We start from the raw sequence: 19969 nt of genomic DNA, 5'->3' as shown, positions 1-19969 counted from the left end.
TTTTTTTTTTGGAAAAGGACGGCCCGGGGCATACGTCCACAATGGAAATACAAAACAGTGCAGAGGAATAACTCAAACTTTGTTGTACAGATGGGTTAGGAAAAAAAAAAAAAAAGAAAAAAAAGAAGCGCAACGTAGAGAAGCGAAGCTCGAAACTTCACCGATCTGGAGAGATATAACTTAACAAAAGTGGAAAATTGCCCACCGGTCGCGGGTCGTGTGTCTTGTGTTGTGCGTCTCACTTAACCATCCCAGCGCCAATTCCTTTGTCCGTGAAAAGACCCTCCTCTTTCATTCTGTTAATCTTTTCAATGTATTCATTTTTTATAGCCACTTCTCGTTCATCTTCCTCATCTTCCTCATCCTCTTCATTTTCTTTAGCATCCTTTTCCTTTCCGTCCTCCTCTTGATGGGGGGGCGTCTTCCTGGACTTCTTCTTTTTCCCGTCTGTTCTCTCGGCTTCCTTTACTTTCCTCACTTTTTTTTTTTTCTGGAGCGCTAGCACCTGTACAGGGAGAAAAGTGTAAAAATCGTTCAGCAGGAATTGCAAAACTGGTGTATGTGCAACACGGCGGCGAGTATCCCATACGACAATGTTGCCAATACATACTCGGGAAAGGTGAACAATAATGTGTGAAAACAGTGGACCATGAAAGAAGATGGAAAAACCTTTTCTCATAGTATGTCCTGCGCATTTACGACGATGTTCGATTGACGGGGAAAAACACGCAAAATCCCTTTTTCATCTCATTTGGGCGATCCTTCGCCACCTCATCACTCACCTGAGCCAAAAACGATCCGTCGTTTTTGAACTTGTTGTACTTCTTGGGGTCTACATAACCTTGCGTGGAGCTGCTGCCCCCTCCATTCAAGTTAGTGGCGGGCGACGACATCACATCTTCTTCTTTATCATCGTCCACTTTCATTTCTTCCACTGGCTGATCCTCCAGCGAGTCATCGTCCTTGCTTTTCTCCTCTCCCTTTTCGCTCATCGTTCTGCTGTGGATTATTAAGGGGGGGAATTCAACAAGAGTAAGCAAATCCGCTGGCGGAAGAACTGCTTAGTGACAGAGCGGATTAGTTACTAAACGCCCAATGGGAATGAACTGTACCAAAAAAAAAAAAAAAAAAAAAAAAAAAAAAAATACCTTTTTTTTTTTGACTTTTTTAAAATTTTTTTTTTTTTTTTTTTTTTTTTTTTTTGTACAGTTCATTTTATGCCCTGCTATGGTCCATTAACATCCCGTTGAGGGAAAGGGTTTTCTTTTTTTTTCTCTCCAGAAGTTATACTTACCGGCGTTAGTATCATCCTTTTACGTTCGTATTCCTGACGCGGCAAATTCAGAAAGCACACGTGAAGGTACACGCGCTGGTGTAATTGTCCTCTTGCCAGTGGGATTTTCTCCCCGTGAGTAAAGGACATCACCCCATGGAAAAAAAAAAAAAAAAAAAAAAAAAAAACACTTGGAAAATTTAAAATATGGAGGAAGCACAATAACCAAAAAAAGGTCCTACCGCATACGCCCCCTTTTCTGTGTGAAATATGAGTGGAAGTAATATTGCCTTTCGTGCCATAACGGAGATATGGCTACTTGACTCCAAACAAATGATGAACAGGGAGAAAACGAATCCCTTGGTTAGCACGAAGAGCACCAAAACTAAACTGTTAAGCATTCACACCTTTTTTGTGTTGGTGTAGAACAAGACCTACCGGTGGATGTATAGCCCTTCCCATTAAAGATGGAGAAGCAGGGTTGCGTTGTGTAATATCACTGCAAAAAAACTGCACCGCCGACCAACCGAACAACAGGCAGGACCCCCGCCAAGAATGCTACCTCCTCACCAATCCGACTATTACCAAATAACAGGGGATGACATAAGTGTACCAAGGCATACACATAAGTGGTGCCCTCCACATGTACATATATATGTATAACTCTTTTTTTTTTTTTTTAAAACAGTCGAAGTTTTCGCAAAAGGACCTCAAAATGGCGGCAAAGCGCAATTGGCCCAGTCAGCCATATTCGTTAGAAAAAAAAAAAAAAAAAAAAAAAAAAAAAAAAGTAAAATGTGAAACGGGCAAAACGTATCGTTAAAACGGTGCGTCAAAATGTAATGTACAAATTGTGGGAGGCATAAGGAGCTCTGCCGGCTCATTCAGACCCTTCGATGTGCGTCACGATGTCAGCGACATTCGTGCCAACCTTGATGGGCTTTCCGAAGAACAAACTGCTCGAGGCGGTGGACAAGTAGTCTGCAAATGGAAAGGGGGGAGAAGAAAAAAAGGGGAAGTAAGCAAATTTTTTTTTTTTTTTTATGGAAATAGCGCTGGGGTGAGAGAAAATATATTTGCACATGCGTAAAAGACGCTTGTAAACACACAACCGTCCATATACTTCTGTACTTACCGACTGAGTTGTGCACGCACCCCTGCGTCAGGAAGTTGGTGGCGCACTCGAAGCTCATTTTGTGAAAGACATTACGGAAACATCCCAGTCCGTGTCTGCTAAATGATTTCAGGTCGCCTACGCAGAAGGAAAAAAAAAAAAAAAAAAAAAAAAAAAAAAAAAAAGGAGGTATAGTTATGTTTAAAAATAAATACACTATAACGGATAAATCAGTGGAGGCAAAGTGCCCCTGATATATATGGAGATGTGATCCTCCCCTCTGCAAGTGTTATTTTTTCCTTACCAGTGTGGGTCATGAAGTCGCTAATGAAAGACAGATGGCGGAAGTCAATCTTAATTCCGTACGCCTCGAAAACCTTTTTCAGTTCCTTCGTAATACACAGTCGCCCTGCTTCAATTCCATATGTTTTCACAATCGTGTAAATGTCGTTGCAGTATAGCTTTGTTTTGTCAATGAACGTATCCTTAATATTATATAACTGAAAAATATTTTTCCCTTCAATTTGTAACTCATATTCTGCACCCGAGTGAGTTATATCTTTTCCTTTCAGCACTTTCGGATTGTTCAAATCTTTCACCTTAAAGAGAATTTCCTTAGATAATTCTGCCTGCACATAACTTAAGAAGTCTATGGCGTGAGGAAAGAAGTTAATGTCCCATCCGATTTCAAATTTCAATACCCATGTGACTGGAGAGAAACTAATATTCTTCACGAAACATAACAAACTGCATTTCAACTTCTCTATTATATTTCTTACCCATTTTTTATTTTCACTTTTTATTTTTTCTGTGCTGGCGTTTTCTCTTCCCATTCTTTCATGGTTGTCCTCTTCCTCACTGTCATTCTTTAGCTTCACATTATTTTTATAATCGTATGGGAGATTTGCAAAATCTTCTGCCATTTTCTTTTCCCATTCTTCATTTTCTGGGTTGGCTTCATTTTCATCATCACGGTAGCTTAACACATCCCCGTCGGAGTTTACTATTCCGGGGTGCCCATCCGACTGATTTCCACTCTCCTCCGTGTACACTTCTTCGCCGAGCCTCTCCGCCGATGTCGATCTCTCTGACAGGGGAGACCCGTTAGCCTTCAGTTTCGGAGATCTACCCTTCCCACCAACTGATGGTTCCTTCCCTTCCACCAACGAGTTATTCTTTGTCATCCTCTGAACGGAGGAGAGAAATTTATCTCTGTTGGACACGTCAGACTCATTGTCCGAATTTTCTCCCCTCTTGGCTCTTCCCTTAAAAGCAGTAGAGTCTTTCACTTGGTCATCGTCCTCTTCAAGTTGTTCCTCATCTTCTGCTTGGACGTTTTCTTCTTCTTCTCCTTCTACTTCTTCTGCTTCTACTTCTTCTGCTTCTACTTCTTCTTCCTCTATATCCCCCTCGCTCCGCTCACTTTCATCATAATCCTTGTCTTCCTCAGACGGAGAATCTTGATCTCCATCCTCTCCCGACTCGCTACTTCTGCTATTGCTATCGTTTTTCTCTTCAGCCTGTCCATCATCATCGGTGTTGCTTTCTCCACCATCTTCATTATCGTTTTCCATTCCCATGTTGTTTCTATCCATGTGGTCACTTAGCCCATCTTCTTCTTCTTCGTTACCATATTTCCTTGGAGTATCTTCTCCGTTGGAGTTCCTTCCAAAGGGGCCACCAATACCTCCATTATTGTAGGCGTCTTCCTCATCTATGTGGTTCTCATCGCGTACGACAGTGGAATCCATCTGGCCTGTGGACCCAGCTCCCGCAGAACCCATGAATTTCAACTTTGCGTTAATTTTATCTTCATCATTTTTATATTCTAACTTCTGCATACTAAAGTTGAATTCGTCCTGCATCTTCGCGCAAACAAATTCAAACAACTCATCGTAATGCTCATGGTTGAAGGAGTGTACGTATCGCATGTTGTAGTTAAGTAAACTCTCCTGGATCTTATTCAACACTGAATACAGAACACAGCTAACTGCTTTACTCAAAATACTCTGCACCGTTAGATGGTTATTTATTTGGCAGAAGTGGTACAAGTTCTCAAACTGAATTACAATTTCGTAATTCCATTCCTTCTGAATTTCGAAGCTCAGTTGTGTGTTCTGTAAAGCGTTCATTACTTTCGTTGCTTGTACATCTCCCTCAGGTACGCTGGTATAGATATTCTGTCGTCCCTCCATCTGTTCGTCTTCTCCCTGTCTGGTAACCACTTGGATACTGTGCATCTGTGCATCCTTTGCACCAGATTCACGTAGAATTAACTTTCTATCCACACCTACACCGTATATTACATCACTCAGGCAGATACTCTTGTAGGTACTCAATATCTTCTCCGCAATCTCGTTAATGTAACTTTTCACCGCCTTTGCATCATTCCCACTGCTCCCTCGTTCATCCATCTTGATTGGAACATATATCATCGGCTTGGAAGTTAACTTAGAGTTTAAAAATATTTCTTTCAATCTGGGAATTCCCATTGTAACGTTTTCCGTTCCAGCCAAGTGGAAAGTGTTGAGTGTCATTTGCGTGGCAGGCTCTCCAAAGGATTGGGCTACTAGAATTCCTATCGATTCACCAGGGTCACATAGGGATCTAAAATATTTTGATTTAAGGAGGGATGCCGATTGCGTGTCAAAGTCGTCCGGGAGGTTGTAACAATCTGCCAGATTCAGGTCGTTAGCGATGGTGTGGTGCATCTTTTCCCGGAAACGCTCCGATGTAGCCCCCATGTATGCGTAGGGAGAAAACTGCGTCTCTATTGGGTCATCACCCCAATGATCAGTTCTATCTCTTCCTTCGAAGAGGCGTTCGTTCCGCTCCATCTTTGGCACCACATCGTGCAGCAGATACTTGCTGAAAGCAACATGGTAGTTGCTAATAAGATCCTTGGGGGTGTCTAGGTACGATATCCTAGACGGGTCGATACCATCCTCTCCATACAAAAATTGAATAATTGCATTATCTTCATTCCTCACGGTGCCATCATAATGAAGTATAACAGATTCCATGCATTTAACGAGGCACCTCTGGATGTATCCTGATTTCGCTGTCTTCACTGCTGTGTCAATAAGACCCTCCCTCCCCGACATGCAATGGAAAAAGTATTCTTGTGGTCTCAGTCCCTCCAAAAAGCAATCTGTAATTAATCCACAAGCTCTAGCACCATAATCGTATCGATGGAAGCTTGGTAAAGTTTTTCCAGATCTCATTCTCGGTACTCTCTTTCCATCTAAGTACTGCTGATCTAGCATACCACATATCATAGCGTAGTTCACCTTGCTTCCTTTGGCACCTGTAAATATCATATTACTGAACCCATTATTTAAAAACTTGTTCATAATATTTTCCATAGAGATTAGATTGTTGGTGTTTGAAGAGACACGACAAAGGTATGGTTGAAACAGAGAGTCTATTAATCCGTCGAAATCACCTCTCATTTGGAGAAAGTACGTATGGATGAGGAATTCTAATTTGTTGAATATATCCTTCATGTTATAAAACTGGAATATCGTATCTTCTTCCGTTCCTTTTTGATTCACGTAACTCTCGTAATAGTGGTCCTTTCCATTGAAAGACAAGTTACCTATTTCTTCGTTCAGTAGAAAGGAAGGAAAACTCTTCTTCAAGGAATCCCTTATCATTTCCTCATCGTGTTGGTTCATACATGGAGGAGACGACTCGTACCGTTCTCCATCGTAACGTTCTCCATCGTATCCTTCTCCATCGTATCCTTCTCCATCGTATCCTTCTCTCTCTTCCTGGTCTTCTTCACTGTTCTCTTCAAACCCGCGCCCATTCTCCATGTCCTGCAACAATCGCAAAAACTTACTTACCATTTCTTGCGCAACAACTCCGTTTTCCATTTGCTTCGGTTGATCCGATTGATCAGGTTGCACCTGCGCCCTGTCTGCGCTAACGCTACTGAGTACGTGATGTAGGATCTCCTCATTACTCACGTTGTGAGAGAGGTCGTTCACACAACTAGCCAATGCTGGGAAATGCTTCATCACACTTTTGTTTTGGAACAACTCAAATAAGATGTAAACCTTTAGCCTCCTGCTACAGTTGGCTTTCTTCAAAAAACGAACAACTTTTTCTATCACCCTCGTGGCCTTGTCCCCGATGAAGTTCGGGCTATCCATGAAATGAGGTTCGCTTAACGACCGGAAGAGTTTCTTCACCAGGGCACTCCTCATGTTCTGTGGAACTTCTTCCTTCACTCCTTTCGCATATTTTATTGCATTATCTCCTTCATCCTCTTGGTCTGATGATGCATCATTTCCACCATTCGGATGAGTGCTCGCCATCCTTTCTAGCGCGCACTCCACTAGGGAAGAGGGCGACGAATTCGGGGTTCCCTCCCCTGGGTGCGCCGCCAACAGGTTCTGTATTTCTTTATGCAGCAGAGCGGAGAAATATGCTTCCTCCTTTATGTCTAACTGTTCCTCCGATGGTGGTATCTTTTCCTCTGACGAGGGTAACTTCTCCACCGACGAGTTTAACTTCTCCACCGACGAGGATAACTTCTTCTCCTCCTCCTCCCGTTGGTGTGTCTCCCTCGACATAACATTCTCCTTCTTCCCTTTTCCAGTGAGAAGAATCTTCTCTCCAAATTCCCCCCCCACGAAATCATTAATGAAATCACTCCTACGTTTGTACAGCTCATACAAATTATTTGCAAACAGATCGTTGTTTTGTCGATACGAATTTAACTTCCCCCTACTATAAGCACTCATTTCATTCACATCTGCATTAAGTGCCTTGGCTATCGAGTGCGTAAACAAATTCTGTAAATAAAAACCAGTGAAAGAAATTCTCTTCCGTATATTAATCTTTTCCTCTCTTGCATCTTTCTTTAAAATAAAATCAAAAAGACTTAGACTCGTTCCTCGTAATTGTAAAAAGCTAATGAAGAGTCTTCCAAAACAATCCAAAATGACAGCTGCTATTTTTGGACCGAACAATTCGTAACATAGATGAACAAAACTATTGGAGCTTGCTCCGAAATGTAATTTATCTAACACTCCTTGAAGTAACTCTGAATTTTTTATAATAACTTCACACTCATTTATCGGATCAAAGGACCAAAGTGATGGATCCGTCTTTGCCTTGGCGTAATAATTTATCCCTTTGTAGTTTTGCATGAATTCGTTATCCTTCCTTTGATTGTAAGTCTCCATGGCGACTTTATCTATAATAGTTTTCAGTATACTTGTTATTAGTTGTTTTCCGGTCCAGAGCTTGCGCGGAAAAAGAATGGTTGGCTCCTCCGTCACGATGGTAAAGTGTGTCCTATTCAATACCACAGCGTAGGGATCCAGGTAACTGTGGTTTCGTATCTTCCACGTGGAGTTAGAGGAACGACTCTTTTCAAAGAAAAAGCAATCCTTCCTGGAGAGTAAGCAGTTTAGGGCACACTGAAGAAGGTTACAATACTCATCGTAATCGAGAAAGGTTTCCAGAGAAGTTAAGTGCAGTCCTCCTAAGATGAAGTCTTGTGCTAATCCTCTTAAAGGAGAACCATCTTTAAAACTTGTGAAGAGAAAATCGCTATTCATTAAGTGACTAGCCTCTGATCTGGCATGTGGAGTTTGAAGCAAATGTAAATTCATTTCATCTCCATCAAAATCTGCATTGTAAGAACTACAGTTTACATAATTCAAACGGAACACTTTCTCCTTTTGAAAAATTTTAATATAATGAGCCATGATAGAGAATTTATGTAATGTTGGTTGTCTGTTCATAATAACGATGTCTCCATCTCTAGCATGTCTATGCAACACCATCGTTGCGCATTGTTTTTTTAAATCCATCTTTTCTAGGAGCCTTACAATATGTTCTCTTTTTTCGTATTCACTGGGTAGTTTAAAAACATTTCCCCTTGCATCTCTATAACTTAGTGCACCAGGGTAGACATCAGGTCCGTTTAAAATGAGTCGCTTCACATAATCTAAATTACTTTCAGTAATGCACTCATCCATAGTTAGTTTTTTTGCAAACTCAAGTGGCACACCGATCTGATTCGTCTCGATAAATGTATCTGGAGAAATAACTGTACGAGCACAGTTGTTCACTCTCTTTCCCATAATATTCTTTCTAAGGATTCCTTCTTTCTTGTCTAAAATTTCTTTCAGTCCTTGGTTGCTCATTTTTGCATTGGATAAATAAGCAGAGAAGGAGTTGTCGAAAAACGTGTTCATTGCCACTTGTAAATTACTGAACAGAACATTAATGTAGGCACTTTTATTACGATAAATAAGATCGTAACCTTTTAGGAAATCCACCTTAGTGATCTCCGTGTCGTCATCCATTATCTCAACATTAAATTTGTATTTCATTCGAATTGAAAATAGGGAGAACATTTCTTTGTACAGTTGTAGATCCTTCTTGTTTTTTTCCATTAGTTCCTCAAAATCAATTTCTTTCTTCGCTCTAATACATAAGTTAAGGAGAGCATTGAATTTATTCAAGACATTAAGCATTTTGGATTTCTTGTGGATACCTCTCAACTTTACTCTGAATCTGTTTGCACTGATCCCCATGTCGTGGAGAAAAAAAACCTTGTGTCCATCTCTCTTTGTGAATGGATACAAGAGGTTCATAATATCTTTGTCGTTTTTTTTGAATATTTTTCCCAGTAGATCTATCACTTGGAAGCTGAATAACCTCACGGTGGTTTTCTCCTTCACGTTTTGTTTTCTATAATTGAATGTTGTTCCGGGAAAGTTATCCCGCGTCGGAGTGCCTCCCCCATCTGCAAGGGAAGGAGAAGCTTCACTTGCGTCATACGCCTGACCAACTTGAACAGACGGAGAGATGCCAATATCGTCTGGCGCATTCATCATCTCATTTCGACTTCCGTAAATGTTTTCTCCTTCTTCCTCTCGCTCCACCATCTCTTCTAATTCCTCTTCCCCACCCACAGAAGGGTCCTCTCCCTTACCCCGCTTTTTCTCCTCCTTCATGTACTTTTTCAAAAAAGAATTCTGAAGGTACATTCCCACGAAATTAATCGTATCCCTTTTTTGTGACATTCTTGCCGATATATTTCGCTTAAATTTGCAGATTGGACATCGTCCATTCCTTTTCATTAGAACCTTTAGCGTTTTTATCAGTTTCAAGTATTCTTCGTAATTGTAATTCGACTCGAAGGCTAACTTGCTTGCATCGAAATTGAATTTTTTAATTTTCTCTTTTATTTTTTTCACATTCAATTGGACATCGTCCTTCTGGTGTGTTTTCTCATCTTCATCTTTGGTGTTTGGTGCATCGGATAAATTGATGTAGTCTTGTCCATCCGCTTGATTGGCATAATTCGTTCCTTCAAATTCCTTTCCGGAGATGAGTCCCTCTTGTTCGCAAATCTTCCTATACAACTCCTCAATCTTACCGACAACGTACTGCCGATCGTAGTTCGTCTTGCAACTGATCCCACTGGAACTCTCAATTTCGTTCAGAGCCCTCAGTTGATAAATATGTTTTAACAAAAAAATGGTATCCTCAGAACAGCACACATGGTAGCAGTTCAAACAAACCAATCCAAGTAAATCATACACATCTTTGTAAAAAAGAGGATTGAATAATGGCAAGGTGAATTCCAAATGCCCAATATGCCCTACACAGTTTTCATGCTTCTCAAAGCAGACACTACATATTTGCCTGTAGTCTATTGTACCATATTTGGGGTCGAAATATATTTTTGAGGTCATTCCACTGGAATTGGTCTTTTCATATTCTAACAACTCATTTTCATATTTTCCCAGAGATATTTTTCTTAGCTCCTCGCTGTTCAGCACGTCCAACTCTGCGCTCCTCACCTCCACACTCACCACCTTGTTGATGTCGTACATGGTGGATCTCAAAAGACAGTGGACTCTTCAGCATGGAGTGGGCTCTACATTCAATGTACAGAACAGGCAATGAACTGAACATGCAATGAACTGAACATGGAATGCACTGAACATGGAGTGGGTGTGAAAAACTCAACCGGCCGGAAGAACACAACCCGTGTGAATCCTACACCCCATGTAGGTTCATATAGGGTGGTCCATGAGTCTTTCCCTCCCTTAAGGTTTTGTCTTCACTGCGTGGTTGCGCCTTCCCCCCCTTGGGGATTCTCCAAGCAGACACGGCAAAAAGCTCAACTGGGATGGAGCAAAAGGGGGATATGAAAAAAAAGTTACAAAGAAGGGGCAAAGAAGGTGGAGAAAAAAAAAATGCAAAAATGATGCAATGCCCCCCTTCTCCTTGCACAAGCAGGATCACCTAACGAGTGGCAGAAAAAAAAAAAAAAAAAAAAAAACAAAAGGCACTCCCCCTCTCGCTCCTTAAAGCGTGTTCATACAAATAAGAATAACTCTCTATGTCCCCATGCATACATACCTATGTAAAAAACCCGCGCGTTGCACGGAGAAAATTACATACCACTGCGCGCAACATCCCAAACGATGTAGCGCAGAATACTTTTAAAAGTACGTACGCAAGTACATACCAAGTAAAATACATGCGCTTTAAACAGGTTATGATTAATAAAGGATATGTCGCGCAACATGAAAAAAAAAAAAAAAAAAAAAAAAAAAAAAAAAATGATCTACAACTACAAGGGGAATTTTTTTTTTTTTTTTTTTTTTTTTTTTCATGCTTCTATTCGCGTCCGCTTAAACGGAGTAAGTAGCAGCGATACCTTTTTTTTTAATTTTTTTTTTTTTTTCTCGTATCACCGACCGCGTGGGGGGGGTGCTTCCATTTTAAATCCAATAAAAGAATCGTCACCTCATGCCGAATTGTACATACGCCTTTTCGAATATGAAAAAGTTAATTATAATATATCTTCTTTTTTTTTTTTTTTTTTTTTTTTTCTTTTTCCCTTCCTATACTTGAATGAGCCAGTTGTGGCAACATGAGAGGTTGTAGGAGCACTCTACAAATAGCCTATGAATGTAGGGAGCACCCACGGGGAGAGAAGAAAGTCCCAACGCTTTGGGTGCAGCGGGCATAAGATGGATTATGCGAAAGGATCGATTCTGGAACGGGTAAGGTATAGTCCTGATTTCTTAAGAGAAACGAGAAGGTTTTGTTCCACATGGCGTTCTTTTTTTCAACCCGCGGTACGCATGAGATCGAGACAGAGCAGAGTCGTTTCGGGTTCCTATCAACCCAGACGAAGCATCGCACCAGGGGAAGAGCTCACTGCTCTTTCCTCACGCCCTTCTTTTCCCAACCTCTTCCTCTTGCCTTTTTTAAAATGTACATGCCTCTATGTGGCAACGGGCCAGGCAACTCCATCAGCATTACCCCTCTCCACAATTTCACCCTTTACGAAGAAAAAAAAAAAAAAAAAAAATAATAATAATAATAAAAGGTTTAATCAAATGGTGTTAGGGTAGGGACCTTCCTTTGATGTCATCACATTGTCGCTCCATACTTCCGTTCGTTCAATTCCTTTCATGTTCGCTGTGGTTCTTACACGTGATATCCCAACATATATGCATTGGGGACAGATCACCAGATCTAACCCCTGGATAAAAGTGGCAAAGTGCAAAGGTGCGGATTGCTCTGCTGTATTATCTCATCACGAGGGTGAAGGTGACCCTCTTACGGGGAATCCCAATGGGTAACCTTCGCGCCTTTCGCTTTTTTTTTTTTTTTTTTTTTTTTTTTTCCCGTTCATACTACCCCCCCGCCTTCTCCGGGTGCACACACAAATCCATGGGCATCTAAGTGATAATGTACCACTTGGCTCATAGGGACAAGTTAAAAAGAAGGACGAGGCCTGATCAGCGATCGACAGGGGAAACCCGCCGCGTGTATTCAAATAATGCGGAGGGAGGCTCCTAGTGCGGAAAAAAAAAAAAAAAAAAAAAAAAAGAAATTGGGGGAAAGAACATGGAAAATCGCGTACATCTTAACACTTCCCGTCCACCTTGAAATGTTTAAACCCCCTTCTTTGGTATACATCATCCCCTAAAGCGGGCCATTCATCAAGAATCGCCTGCGCGTAACTCATCACCAATCGCCTACACTCCACACTCACACACTGTTGCCCCCATGGAAAATATCAGAATTGTGCTGAGCGAAGATCTGCGGGGGGGAAGAGTGCACACAGATCTTCAGGAACTCTTAAAGGAGGAGGAGGAAAAGGACAAGAATGAAACAGCGTATGGGAAGATGCTCCAGGGGGGTTCTTTCCAAGAGGGTCACTCCCAAATGGATGGTGAAGGAAGGACACCCATTTTGGAGCAGCACACCTGCCACATTTATACAAATTTCCCCTACAAATCTCACTTCGTGAAGAATCACGAAAGGAAGAACCAAGAGGATGGTTCTAATAGGTACATGGAGGACATGGATCTGAGTGGATACAACCAAGTGGAGGAAACTCCCGGACCAACTGAACTCCAACTGGCGTTGATACTTGTCCTTATCGACGAACGTTATGTCGAAAACGAATGCCCGTTTTTACGAACCTCCATTTTGAATAAAATAGAAAAGATACAAAAATCATATGATCACGTTAAGATCATTTGTCTCTTCATAGGAGTGCGTGAGTACATAAGCAGAATGAACTTCAACAGGGAGGTTAATGCATCGTTCGACAAGGGGGGTAGCGTATCCTTAGACGGGAGTATCCCTGAGGGGGGAAGACTCAACCCATATGATGGAGAACACTCCAGGATAAACGAAAAAATGCTCGATAGACTCATCACAACACTACTTGTTCGTTACCAAGTGGACTCCATCGAAATGGAAAATGAAAAATACCTGCACAGGTTTATTTTTAAGTGTTGCCAATATCTGTACATGTCCAAGGTTCGGAAGGTCAATTCATATTTTAAGGTGAAGCCTGCTGGACTCAGCCAGTTGAAGTTTTCACAATTGAACGAGGAAATATGTAACCAGGAAAACTTGAACCAGGATAGGTTAAACCAGAGCAGGCTGAGCCCGGCCCCCCCCGGGACACTTTCTGAACGCAGACATTTTTCCACGTGGATCTCACAGTTAATGCAAATCAACGGCCTATCCGAAGATGCCTCCATAAACATCGCCCAGGCCTTCAATACCCCCTTCGACTTAATTATGCACTTCAAAAAAAAAGGCGATGAAGAGTGCTTACGTGACTTTATCATTAGTTCGTCCTACGGGGATCGACGCTTGGGCAAAGCTCTCTCGCGCAAAGTGTTCCGCGTTTTTTCCCCCGATGCGCATCCCGACAACTATGTTTCGTAGGCCCTCAAGCTACACTTGTTAGTGTGCACCAATGTGAGGTTATTGCCCTCCTGTTGTTTACATAGTCTGCCTTTTTTCTCCAAAGGGTCCAAAGCGACATTGTTTTTTTTTTTTTTTTTTCACCAGCAGAAGTGCGAAATTTGGCTAGCTTTTTTTGTTTATTTTGTTCATTTTTTTTTTTTTTTTTTTTTTTTTTTTTTTGTTCATATATTTTTTTTCTTTTTTTTTCTGTTAATGTGGGGTTAATTTTCACTTTAGCTAGCAGACCCAGAATAACAGAAAGAAAACCCACAGGCGGTTGGCTGGATTAGCACAGCGGGGACTGATCGCCCATTGGACGTGTGCTTAAAGCAGTTCAAAATCCATTTAACCTGTAGGGCTCTCATTAAAGGGATGCCCCTTTCTTCATGTTAGGAAGAACGTGGTGTAGTATACTTGCACACGATTGTGAGCACCACCACATCCACCCCACACCTTGAACCGAGTACCATGCCAAGCGGTTAATGGGAATAGCTTTCTCCCACCTTGTTCTCTCCATCACTCTTCTTGGGCTGCTTGCCAGGGGTATCCAAAGGAGTAAGGGAAGAGTAGGGGCGAATGCATTAACTCTTCAGTTGTGTGGTCAGAGGGGGCCCTTACGTCAACGGCGGGAAGGAGGAATAAAAGCAACAACAAGGAGAACAACGACGAACACGACAACAGTCGCAGGAGGAAGAAGAAAGGGAGAAACAGCTCTCATGAGAGGTGCTTTTCTTTTTAAGGACAACACAAAGTACAGTTGGTACTTCTCCAGGGGGGCACATGGGGCATTGGATTGGAGCAGATCTCCAGGGAGGAAACGATTTTTTGCAAAACTGAGCGGTGAAAATGGCTCACAGTGGATAAGCAACGTTGGAGAACAGACAGGTAAACATGTTGGCAACGAATCGGGTGAGAAGTCGGGTGAACGGTCGGGTGAGAAGTCGAGTGAAGCTTTCCCATCCTTTCCGTCTGGTGCTCAACACCTGGAACCAAGTGGACGCACAAAAATAAAAGATATTCTTGGGGCCCAAGTCACTCACCGTGAAGGGCAAAAATATACAGTTTGTGGATGGGTCAAATCAATCAGAACAGTAGGGAAAAATCGCTTCTCCTTTATTGACATCAACGATGGCTCTCACGTGAAAAACCTACAAGTCGTAATCGACTCTGGTATCCCCAACTATGGACAAATTTCTCGGTTGCTTAGGGATGACGCGGTGGAATGCGTGGGAGAACTGAAGGGCTCCTTGGGGAGGAAGCAACAGGTGGAGCTCTGTGTGCAGGCCGCGGAGAAGGCGCACTACGTGAAACTCCTCGGAAAGTTGGACGGTGGTGTTGACGTAGGGGAGGAGACCAATGATCGTGGTTTAGGGGAGAAAGGTAGTGGCGATGTTGACGTAGGGGAGGAGACCAATGATCGTGGTTTAGGGGAGAAAGGTACTGGTGATGTTGGCGTAGGGGAGAAAGGTAGTGGCGATGGCGGCTTGCGCAGCTCCCCATCCAAGCACTACGCCATCTCCAAAAAGTACCACACCAAGGAACACCTGAGGTGCTTCCCCCACCTCCGAGCAAGAACCAAACTTTACAGTAGCGTATTCAGACTCAAATCCGACATAGTAACGGAAACGTTTAATTTCTGGAGAGAGAAGAACTGCACGTACATCAACACACCTGTACTAACTAGCAACGACTGCGAGGGAGCGGGAAAATTATTTCACGCAACCACGCTAATGTCTCAGGTGAACCACAGGGGTGAACACACCAATGTAAATTTCCATGATGGATATGACACTGATGAAGGGTGCAAAAGGGAAGTTCAAAAAGAGGAAGGTTATCCCCACGAAGGGAACAACCCTTTCGCCAGAGATTTTTTTAAAAAACCATGCTACCTAAACGTGTCCAGTCAACTAGCCCTGGAATGCCTCTGTTGTTCCATGGGAGATGTATTCACGCTTAACCAGTGCTTCCGTGCGGAAAACTCCAATACAGTAAGACACCTGAGCGAGTTCCTGATGATGGAAGTAGAATTGGCCTTCTGCAATTTGTCTTCCATAATATCTATTGCAGAAGAGTACATTAAGGCGATGATAAAATTTGCTCTGTACAAATCGGAGGATATCGACTACATCAATGAACACCATGATCAAGGATTGAAGCATAAGCTACAGAACGTTTTGCAAAAACCATTCGTTGTAATCACGTATAATGAAGCTATTCATGTGATTAAGAAGAATATGGTTCGTACAGATGAACTACCTGTACGTACAACCGACTTAACTCTTGAGGAGCAGAAGTTCTTAACGGATATGCACTTTCGATCTCCAGTTGTTGTTATTAACTACCCACAAAATATGAAGCCTTTTTACATGAATCTAAATGAGGATGGAAAAACAGTAGCTTGTATGGATATCCTCCTTCCGGAGGTTGGAGAAGTGGTTGGCGGATCAGAAAGGGAGATAAGGATACACACCTTGGAGAGGAGGATGAAAGAGAAACGTCTGGATCTCCAACTCTATGAACCATACTTGGAACTTCGCCGTTATGGTAATATCCCTCATGCGGGTTTTGGGCTTGGCATGGATAGGCTTATTATGTTTATCACCTCCATGGTTAACATCCGCGATGTTGTTCCCTTTCCGCGCGCCCCCGGTTCGCTCTTTATGTAGGGCAAGCTAAGCACTCCTCACGTAACGCGTATCATGTAACATGTAACATGTAATACGTAACATGTAATACGTAACATGTAACATGTAATACGTAGCACTTGGCTTCACCAACGACTACGGGAAGGCACCTGTCCTATTCATTTGCGCGGACGAACTCCTGCACGTCTGAGAGCACCACCTCCAACGGGTCCACCTTGCGCGCGTGCAGACATACCCACTCTGCGTAGCAGATACTGCTATTTGCCAGAGTCTCGATGCATTCTCCGACGAGCTGTCATTGGGGGGGGGGAGGGGAAAGAACAGGTAAGTGAGGAAGGATGACGGGAAAAACGAATAACCGGAAAAACGAATAACCGGAAAAACGAATAACCGGAAAAACGAATAACCGGAAAAACGAATAACCGGAAAAACGAATAACGGGAAAAAGGCCAGTGAAGGAAACGACTGAAGGAAGGAGCATGGGCCTTACCTGCTCAGACGATGTCTCAAACTTGCGGCATCGGCGAATGCACTCCTCGCTCTGCTTGCGGAACTCCTCAATGAGTAAAGAGTTTTTATCGCTGAGTTGGAGCAATTCATCTATTCTATGCTCGAAATCAGACTTCGTAACAACTCCTATTAGACTTTCGGAAACTCCTTTTAAGTTTTTGTATTTCTCCACCACCTTGGTGTTTATATTTTCTATTGTGTCGAAGAAACCGTTCGTTAGGGCACACTCATCGTAGGGCATTTCGCTCTGTAAATCTGCTAAGGAAGAGGGGGGGGGGATGTGCTTCCCGTGAAGCGGGAGGCTACCATTCGACTAGGTTATGAGTCGGATTGTTCCATCCCCGTCCTTCGAACTTACGATGATTTTCGAAGTTCCCTTTCTGGGGGTTATCCTTTTGGCTCAGTTCTCCATGTGCATCACTGGAAGGAAGGGGCCGGTCCACCAGGGGGGGGTGAACATGTAGCGCTTTTTGTCGAATGGTTAAGCAGAATTGAGGGGGGGTGAAGGATGCACGAACCTATGGCTCACCTATGGTTCACCTATGACTCACCTAAACTCGTTCCTCTTCTGATGGATAAATGGTTCGACATCGCAAAGGATATTAAGGTCGTCCACCTGACCAACCTGCCTGACCTCGACTGCATCCCCGACGTAATTAACCGTGCCATCATCACCAAGGTACTTAACCTCGACAGCTTTGGGAGAGTCCTCCTCCTTTTCTCTTCCTAAATATCCGACTAGAGTTTCTTCCAGTGGCCCACTCTGGCCCTCCTTGAAACTGTGCACCAGGAGAAGGCTGTCATTGCGTCTGGCCCTGTCGCAAAGCGGTGGAAGTGGTAGAAGTGGTGGAAACGGTTGAAACGGTTGAAACGGTGAAAGTGGTGGAGGCGATGTCAGTGGGAGCATAGGTCCCAATGCCCATGGGAGAAGGATCCTCATAAAATGCCCTACTCGAAGTTGTCTTCCAGGACAAGTCCCATTTCTGGTGTGCGCTTCGCGTCTTCGCCGCTTTCAAGGAGAGGTACGTAGGAGGGGGGGGTGGTGAGCAGCCATGCAGTCACGTGGTCATCCGGTTAACTGGTAAACTGGAAGCGAGACAAGTGCCAACTGACCCACTTCGTACCTGCGCTCCTGGAAGGGTGTATCGTTGGTACCCGTGTTGCTAAAACTGTCATCTCTGCGAAGGAAAAAAGAAGCAAACAAGTGGATAGGAGAGGGCCTTCTACAAGTGCACTCCCCATTGGAATTACGGAGCAAGTCAAAATGCACATCATCCTGTCGTCTTAATAAGTTACCGGGAATCAGGAAAACTTCGTAGGGAATCCCCATCTACATTGTCTAGCACACTGTAGTTCTCTTCTCCCATTTCCATGTCGTTGAATATTATGGAATCCATGGAACCAGGAGGATCCTTCAGTTGGATGTCTTCCTTTACTCTGTTTAGTCCCACTTTCATGGGTTCATCATACAGACTCAGGTAGTTTTCTAGCGTTTCACTTTAAGTGGAAAGGAGTGCAGGCAGAGGTAGCGGTGAATCTACACCATTCATAGATGCAACACCGCAGTAGAAACCTTGACGCATTATCTACACACATAGATGCTACAACGACATTAGTGAGGTGAAGGACAAACATTACAAAGGGAGGGAGATCCTAATTTATATTTTCCCCCCCTTTTTCTTTTATTAATCTCTCATTTTTGTACTTTCTGTTCAGATAATCCGTTTCCCCTTTGACGGAGTCTTCAATCACAGTTTGTGGCGAACCGAAGGGATTGAACTGGGGTCCCATTTTATTTTTCCTCATGGAGGGAGGCAACACAGACAAGGCACCACAGGTGGGGGGAAAATCCCCTACAGGAAGGGATACAATGTATGGGGAGCGAGTATTACAAACTTATGGAGACTCCACACCAACTGACTGCTTGCAAAACAAGCTGTCAAAGGCACAACTATAGCAATAACGAAATGCTCTTTTGTTTATTAAAAAAAAAAAAAAAAAAAAAAAAAAAAAAAAAAAAATTGCTAGAAAGACACACAAAGGAAACACAACTCTGTATACAATTTAGAAGGGAATAAGGAACAAGCGTTACGTAACGGTAGAAATGGCCATCCTATTTTTTTTTTTTTTTTTTTTTTTTTTAATTTTTATACCAGATAGAAGAGGTTAAATCCCATCGAATGACCATTCGCGGAGGCACCCCTTGTCATGGGAGGGGGGGAAGGGTACATACACCTCTTCCCTCCCCCCATGTGGCCAATAAAAATGTCTTCACTATACCTCATTTTTCAATTCGGAAAAGGAGAAGAAGGCAGACGATGAGTCGGATAGGAACTAACACCATGCCGTTGTTCAGCCACTTTTTAGCACTCCAAATAGTTTACTTAGGTCTTTCCCCCCCACCTACCCACCCACCTGTGAACTCTCTCCTCGTTAAGACGTGGTACAAAAAAGTGAAAACGTAACATCAGGGGGGACAAAAATCAGGCATGTCCTCCACCAGGCGTTTGTTCCAATTTGGAGGTCACCCGGAGGTCTTCTTCACTCCGCTAAGGGAAAAAATGGGCAGAGCTGAAAGTAGCGGCGATGTTAGTAGTGAGCGCGTTGGCATTGATGAGATGGGATTACGTAGTCGCAATAGAAACAATGGAGCATCACTCCTAGGTGTATTGTTTGCCGTCCTCGGGGTGCACACGTAACCGTGAAGGGGGGGAGTGCAGTTTATTATCTGTCCTTAGCGCCGCCATTCCAAAGAGGTTCACATGGCAATCTCCTTAGCGCAGAGGAAGAAACACATAATAACTGCGCATACGTTCGACGGAGGATCCACATGGGAAAGCACAGATGTGTAGGTCAGTCGAGAGCAGACATCTCTGCACCCTCGTGAAGTAGAAGTGAGGCTAACTGCTAACCTGAGAGAACGAGAAAAGGAACTCTAAAGAGGGGGAAAACTAATTACACAAAGAGAGAAAAAAAATAAAATAAAATAAAGAATAAATAAACAATAAACAGGTTACCATTTCTTATGCACATGCCTTCCCACACGTTTATTTTATTTTATTTTTTTTTTTTCCTTTTAAGACCCCTGTGCTTTCTCCCTGCCCTCTAATTTGGGCGTCACTTGTTAGCCCCCTTTTCCTGCACATCCCAGTTGCGGCCATTTTT

The 19969-nt window shown here is 42.9% G+C and overlaps 5 protein-coding genes across 5 annotated transcripts; 2 read left to right on the top strand and 3 right to left on the bottom strand.

Moving 5' to 3' along the window:
• Positions 1-238: 238 nt before the first annotated feature.
• Positions 239-893, bottom strand: PKNH_1024300 (conserved Plasmodium protein, unknown function; the record flags this gene model as incomplete). The annotated part of the gene is made up of 2 exons (XM_002259687.1): positions 239-505; positions 783-893. The coding sequence occupies 2 exons, from the start codon at positions 891-893 to the stop codon at positions 239-241; spliced, it is 378 nt and encodes a 125-aa protein (XP_002259723.1).
• A 1260-nt stretch (positions 894-2153) lies between these two features.
• PKNH_1024200 (RNA polymerase I, putative) lies at positions 2154-10252 on the bottom strand (the record flags this gene model as incomplete). The annotated part of the gene is made up of 3 exons (XM_002259686.1): positions 2154-2254; positions 2409-2525; positions 2692-10252. The coding sequence occupies 3 exons, from the start codon at positions 10250-10252 to the stop codon at positions 2154-2156; spliced, it is 7779 nt and encodes a 2592-aa protein (XP_002259722.1).
• Positions 10253-12449: 2197 nt separating this feature from the next.
• PKNH_1024100 (ERCC4 domain-containing protein, putative) lies at positions 12450-13628 on the top strand (the record flags this gene model as incomplete). Its single annotated transcript, XM_002259685.1, has 1 exon — positions 12450-13628. One exon carries the CDS (start codon positions 12450-12452, stop codon positions 13626-13628), a length of 1179 nt encoding a protein of 392 aa, XP_002259721.1.
• A 503-nt stretch (positions 13629-14131) lies between these two features.
• Positions 14132-16315, top strand: PKNH_1024000 (asparagine--tRNA ligase, putative; the record flags this gene model as incomplete). The annotated part of the gene is made up of 1 exon (XM_002259684.1): positions 14132-16315. The coding sequence occupies one exon, from the start codon at positions 14132-14134 to the stop codon at positions 16313-16315; it is 2184 nt and encodes a 727-aa protein (XP_002259720.1).
• A 133-nt stretch (positions 16316-16448) lies between these two features.
• PKNH_1023900 (conserved Plasmodium protein, unknown function) lies at positions 16449-18595 on the bottom strand (the record flags this gene model as incomplete). The annotated part of the gene is made up of 8 exons (XM_039114109.1): positions 16449-16586; positions 16785-17062; positions 17163-17224; positions 17356-17619; positions 17757-17813; positions 17929-17982; positions 18101-18301; positions 18510-18595. The coding sequence occupies 8 exons, from the start codon at positions 18593-18595 to the stop codon at positions 16449-16451; spliced, it is 1140 nt and encodes a 379-aa protein (XP_038969729.1).
• Positions 18596-19969: the final 1374 nt, after the last annotated feature.

The sequence above is a fragment of the Plasmodium knowlesi genome, assembly GCF_000006355.2.
Source record: "Plasmodium knowlesi strain H genome assembly, chromosome: 10".
NCBI classification, from domain to species: domain Eukaryota; phylum Apicomplexa; class Aconoidasida; order Haemosporida; family Plasmodiidae; genus Plasmodium; species Plasmodium knowlesi.
The sequence above is the reverse complement of the archived record's forward strand: the minus strand, read 5'-3'. Positions and strand labels throughout refer to the sequence as shown.